Source organism: Otolemur garnettii, unplaced genomic scaffold, assembly GCF_000181295.1.
Source record: "Otolemur garnettii isolate 467f Iridium unplaced genomic scaffold, OtoGar3 scaffold00125, whole genome shotgun sequence".
In the NCBI taxonomy this organism is placed as follows: domain Eukaryota; kingdom Metazoa; phylum Chordata; class Mammalia; order Primates; family Galagidae; genus Otolemur; species Otolemur garnettii.
Genome location: NW_003852520.1, coordinates 728486 through 734675, shown reverse-complemented (window position 1 = coordinate 734675; position 6190 = coordinate 728486). Strand labels below are relative to the sequence as shown.

Sequence of the window (6190 nt, the reverse complement as noted above, 5' to 3'; positions counted from 1 at the left end):
CTGCTGAAACTCGGCCTTAACTCCAGTATTTTCCCATTTATACCTTGTGCTCTGAGAGCCTAGGGGATGCAGTAATTTTCTTTTTTTTTTTTTTTAATTCCCCTGCCACAACGTGGCATTTTTAACAGTAAAGATTTTAGAAATTATTTTGAATTCCCCCTACCAGGGCAGTAGGAGCTGATCGCCCCTCGGGCTGTTTGTATAAGGCTTCCTTCCTGAGACTTACATGAGGTTCTTGTTTCCCATGGTGGTGGAACAACAATTTTTCATGTTTTTCCACACAGTTCAAGATGGACTATTGGGAAAAGTTACATTATAATTTGGTCCATATTCATTGATATAATCATTGTACAGACCTTCAGATTGATGTTTAAACATTTCCCCTCAATAAAAAAAAATTTTTTTTTTGCAGTTTTTGGCCAGGGCTGGGTTTGAACCCTCCACCTCCAGCATATGGCACTGGTGCCCTACTCCTTTTGAGCCACAGGTGCTGCCCCTCAATAAATATTTTTGAGTGAATGAACAAATGGATGAAATCACAGAATAGTCTTTCCTATTCTATAGCTCTCATTCTTAAGATTCTAACTTCAAATCAAATTCACCTTTAGATTTTGACAAGAAAATTCTCTCTCTAGGAAAATCCTTATTTTTTTTTCTGATAAAAATGCATTTTGGGGGCAGCACCTGTAGCTCAAGGACTAGGGTGCCAACCCCATATACCAGAGGTGGCAGGTTCAAACCCAGCCCTGGCCAAAAACTGCAAAAAAAAAAAAAGTATTTTCATCAGTCTACTTATCTATTATGAATTTATAAGATCTAGTCAATAGCTCTGTTAATTTTTCTATTCTAGGCTGACTATTGCCCGAAGGAAGGGTAAAGGCAATGGAAGAAAAAGAGAAAAAGCTATTTTAATATAAAAATATTAAAGGAGCTTTTATTGTTTGTTTAACAAAATGATTTACATTGCAAAAGGATTCTCTGTGGACCCTTTAGAAATTTAAAAGTTGGGCAGTGCCTTTGGCTCAGTGAGTAGGGCGCTGGCCCCATATACCGAGGGTGGCCAGTTCAAACCCAGCCCCAGCCAAACTGCAACAAAAAATAGCTAGTCATTGTGGCTGGCACCTATAGTCCCAGCTACGCGGGAGGCTGAGGCAAGAGACTTACTTAAGTCCAAGAGCTGGAGGTTGCTGTGAGCCTTGACTCCACAGCACTCTATGGAGGGCGACAAAGTGAGACTCTGTCTCTAAAAAAAAAGGTTAGTTTTGTTAGTTTTGTTGAAAGGTTAGTTTTGTTGAAAGATTATTCTATCTAATTTATAGGTTTTAAAAACTTTTTTAATTCTCAGAGCCTGTAGCTCAGTGGTTAGGGCATTGGCCACATATACCAGGGCTGGCGGGTTTGAACTGGCCTGGGTCAGCTAAATAACAATGACAACTACAACAACAAAAAAAAAATAGCCAGGCATTGTGGCAGGCACCTGTAGTCCCAGCTGCTTGGGAGGCTGAGGCAGGAGACTCCTTAAAGGCTAAGAGCTGGAGGTTGCTGTGAGCTGTGACAACACAGCACTCTACCAAGGGCAAAGTGAGACTCTGTCTCTAAAAAAAAAGAAAGAAAGAAAGAAATTTAAAAGTTAAATACATCTTTATACATATAAGTAAGTCAGTAAAATGGAATTGGCTAGATGGAACTGATGTGGGTCTCTGCAGACCGTCCCTGTTTATTACTACGAATGTGTCTCTTCAGGGATGTGTCTGGCCAAATGGGAGAGCAGCTACAACACACGCGCCATCAACTACAACGCAGGAGACCGGAGCACCGACTACGGGATATTCCAGATCAACAGCCGCTATTGGTGCAACGATGGCAAAACCCCGAGAGCGGTCAACGCCTGTGGCATATCCTGCAATGGTAAGATAGCACAGCCACCAGGAGATGGCACGGGACCTAAGTGGTTATACCTACAAGAATACAGATTCAATGTAAATAAAAAAGGCCTTGAAGGGTTCATCAGGAACCCAGAAAAACCCCTTCTCAACTTCTAGAAGGATGCAATTATAGTTCCCTAAGTAAGAAACTAAAGAGCTGGTATCATAAAAGATTAATTTTTTTACTATATAACTGTTTCGGAAATGACCTATTAATTTATTGTAAATAGCCTTGCTGATGCTTTGTCCAGAATAATGCCATTCCTCCCCCTCACTTTAGGGAGACTTAGGGGTATGTTGGTTGTGTAGTCCTTTTTCCATTGTTTAACTGTTCATTTCATTATTTATGAAATGTTCTAAATATATAGAAAATTAGAGAGGTGAGCCATATGTCCTTCATACACTTTGGTTTTTTTAAGACAGTTTCTTTCTTTATTGTCCCAGACTAGAGTGCCATCGTGTCACAGCTCACAGCAACCTCAAACTCTTGGGCTCAAGCGATCCTCTTGTCTCAGCCTCCCTAGTAGCTGGTTCTCAGGTGCCCGCTGCAATGCTTGGCTAGTTTTTCCTATTTTAGTAGAGATGGGTCTTGCTTTTGCTCAGGCTAGTTTTGAACTCCTGAACTCAAAAAATCCACCTTCCTCAGCCTCCCAGAGTGCTGGGACTATGGATGTGAGCCACCGCTCCTGGCCCGCTTCACACACTTTTAACATTTGTTAACATTTTGCCATAGTTGCTTCTTCTACATATTTCTTTTCCTGAGAGATTTTTAAGTGGTTTAGAAACATTATGACATTTCATTTTTAAATTCTCTAGTTTGAATCTCCAAAAACTACAGTTCCTAAATAATCATTGTCACTACTAACAATTAACTTATGGATTTGCTTACTTGAGGTGAAACAAATACTTTATTGAACTCATACAAAAATAGAAATAACATGTAGAATCCTTAGCACCAAAAATATTGCATGAACATTACAAACTTGATGTTGTTAAATATTTAAATATTAAAATTTCCATTAGAAAAGATTAATCTAAGAATGTTCTTTTAAAATATCAGTTAATTTTTATAATATTTGGGTGGTGCCTGTGGCTCATTGAGTAGGGTGCCAGACCCATATGCCGAGGGTGGCGGGTTCAAACCCAGCCCCACCAAACTGCTAGAAAAAAAAGTTTTTTTATAATATTTTAGACTATATAATAATCTGTGGTCATTAAATAAAAATTATATAATGCAAATCAGAAAAAATAGTACCCATAATTGCATTACCCAGAGATTTATAAGCATTGGTAAATTTTGGTAATATATTCTTCCAGAAGGTACATCAATCATGTATATGTAAGTTAAATTGGCAGGGCATGGTGGCTCATGTCTATAATTCTACCACTCTGGGAGGCCAAGGTAGGTGGATTGCTTAAGCTCAGGAATTTGAGATCAGCCTGAGCAACAAAGAGACCCCATCTCTAAAAACAGAAAAATTAGCTAGGCCATGTGGCAGATGCCTGTAGTCCCAGCTACTGAGGAGGCTGAGGCAGGAGGATCAATTGAGCCCAAGAATTTGAGGTTGCTGTGAACTGTGATGATGCCACAGCACTCTACCCAGGGCGACAGAGTGAGACACTATATCAAAAGGAAAAAGAAAATTAAGTTATATCATGCACATAAAAATCATATAAGCAATGTATTTTATTTTACAAAATTAAATTGTATTATATGTGCTGCTTTACAATTTACTTATCACACAAAATTATTTCCATGTCAGCAGTTAAAATCTGCATTGTCATTTTCAAAGAATGGATAGAATTCTAATACATGAATATCTATAATTTATTGATCTAAGTCTTATTTTTAAGCACTTACGGTTTTCCATTGTTACTTTTTATAATTTGAGATAAACAGCTTGTTTATTTTTAGTTTTTTGGGGACAGAGTCTCTCACTGTCTCCTGGGCTGGAGTGCAGATGGCTCACTCAGCACAGTCACTTCAAACTCCCACCTGAGCTTCCTAAAGAGCCAGGATCCCAGGTGGGAGCCAGCGTCCCCAGCGGCTAGGAACAGGGTTGCACATGCATCTTTGTGACACAGGGAAGTAATTCTCAAAGCTGGGAATCACTAGGGTCCTTGGCTTCCAGTGAGAAAGAATGCAGGAATGTGAGAAATGCCTGCAGTGTAAAGCCAAAGCAAATGTTATTTAGGGAATGTGGTAAATGTCCTCCATCACTAGAGCCGAGGCCAGTTCTTCCTGCGGGGAGAACAGCCCCTGTGGGGTTTTGGATTCCTTTATTTAAGCAATGGCTTAATCATTAGCTAAGCAGAGGAAGAATATTCATATTAAGTTTTGGAAAAGGGTGAAGCTTTCTTAGAATAGGAACCTCCCATTTCCTTATTTTGTTCATAAGGTCCCTCCGGGAACCGTTCTGATATGGGCGGGAGATTGTTTAGCACACTGAGGTCTTAGAATTAAAGCATAATGAGCTGCAAGGCAAGAAGTGACCGTTTCCTTGCTACTTCAGTTCCAGCTGGTTTTCCCGTGCCTGGTCACGCATCCTGTTTTTGATCAGGGTGGTCAGGAGCTTTTTCACTCTGTTATGCAGTGCCTGCCAGTTTCCCATCTTAGTTTGACATATCTGGGTACCTTTCTTATTTCTTAGGGACAAATTTACAATAGTGGCACTGCTGAGTAAAAAAATTACAAGGTATCTTTTTTTACAGCGTCTAGTACAAAGAGGACCTTTCACCCTATTAGTTAATAATTCCAAAGCTCCTAATGAGTTTGGCAAATGAGAAAACAGAGTGTTTTATTTCATGCGCAATGGGGCAGAATAAAGAGAAAGTTTCCCCCGACAATCACAGATACATGGACTCTTGGAAAACAATTTCTTAGTATTCTCTCCTCAGCTTAACAGAACAAGGTTGGCCAAAACTAAACTTAACATGCAATTTCTAGGAAACTTGTTTTCATTCCTTCCCATCTTTTTTCAGCTTTGCTACAAGATGACATCACTCAGGCGGTAGCCTGTGCTAAGAGAGTTGTCAGGGACCCACAAGGCATCAGAGCATGGTATGTTCTAAGTGTTCAATGGGAAAATGACTCTATTGTTGATAGGGGCTATGGCAGAAGACTTTCAAAGACAAACATGCTACTGAGAGCTGAAAATTGCATCTTTTGGTTTATGCTAAATCAGCAGTTCTCAGCCTGTGGGTCACGACCCCTTTGTGATGGTAATGGTAAATACATTAACCATTAGGAAGATTGAGAACCACTGTGCTAAATCCTTGAAGAAACAGCTACCTTAACTGATCCAGAATGTTACTCTTTTATTACCCCTCAATTTATTTAAGAGATTTCTAGAGCTTGTATGATTCTTCACACTCTATCCATTCCTTGTTGTATCCTGAAGCTATGTGAAGAGTAAGCAAATATTGAGTGCCCTTTGCAGGTGCTACTGAGGGGAGCATGCTACTTAATCTTACATGCAGCACTCTGTGCTCTGCTGAGTGTGCCGAGGAGGGGCTACTATTTTAGGTACATACTTTCATTTAAGAAATGGCCACACCTGGGTCTATCACTAGCCTGTTTTTTTATCTATTGATAAAAGATAGAAGAAGAGTTTGTTTCCCCAAGGGTTTAGAGTATGTGTATTGCAATGTGGATTTATAATGACCTTTTCACTGTTTGTTTTACCTTTCTTTCCAGGGTGGCATGGAGGAATCATTGTCAGAACCAAGATCTCTCCCAGTATACTCGGGGTTGTGGAGTATAAGCACAGAATTTTCTTTCTTCAGCTCATTTTGTCTCCTCATATTAAGGGAATCTTAGTTAAGTAAAAGGTCACACTCCCATTGTTTCCCCTTTTTACAGAAGCAGAAGAAAAATATGTTTTTCCTTCTAAGAGGCTTAACATTCACTGGTGTGGTCATTATTTAATGTTAAGCCTACAACATTTTTCAGTTTACAAATAGAACTAATGCTGGCAAAAATTTTGTCTAAAACCATGGTCATCAAATCCAGGTCCAATACCTTCATTTATGACCAAAGAAGTAATGTAGTTCTTGAATGATACAGTACTTCCCAATTCATAAAGTGAATCTCCTCCTAACCTGCTACTCTTATATGTTATTAACTTGAGGATTCTTCATGCATTATGGGTAAATCTGAGGCAGATGAGTTTGCACCTGTTGAAATGATTACTAATTAACCTCAGGTGTGACATCATGCATGCTGTAAGAAATATAAACATTATCATTAAAGGCTTTGCAATGTA

General features: G+C 39.3%; 1 protein-coding gene across 1 annotated transcript in view; it reads left to right on the top strand.

The window, feature by feature from the left end:
- Positions 1-6190, top strand: part of LYZ (lysozyme) — a 6951-nt gene extending 761 nt beyond the window's left edge. Inside the window, exons 2-4 of the mRNA XM_003797817.3 lie at positions 1744-1908; positions 4908-4986; positions 5623-6190. Coding sequence (XP_003797865.1) covers positions 1744-1908; positions 4908-4986; positions 5623-5689 — 311 coding nt within the window. The 3' untranslated portion in view covers positions 5690-6190. The remainder of the gene's footprint in view (positions 1-1743; positions 1909-4907; positions 4987-5622) is intronic.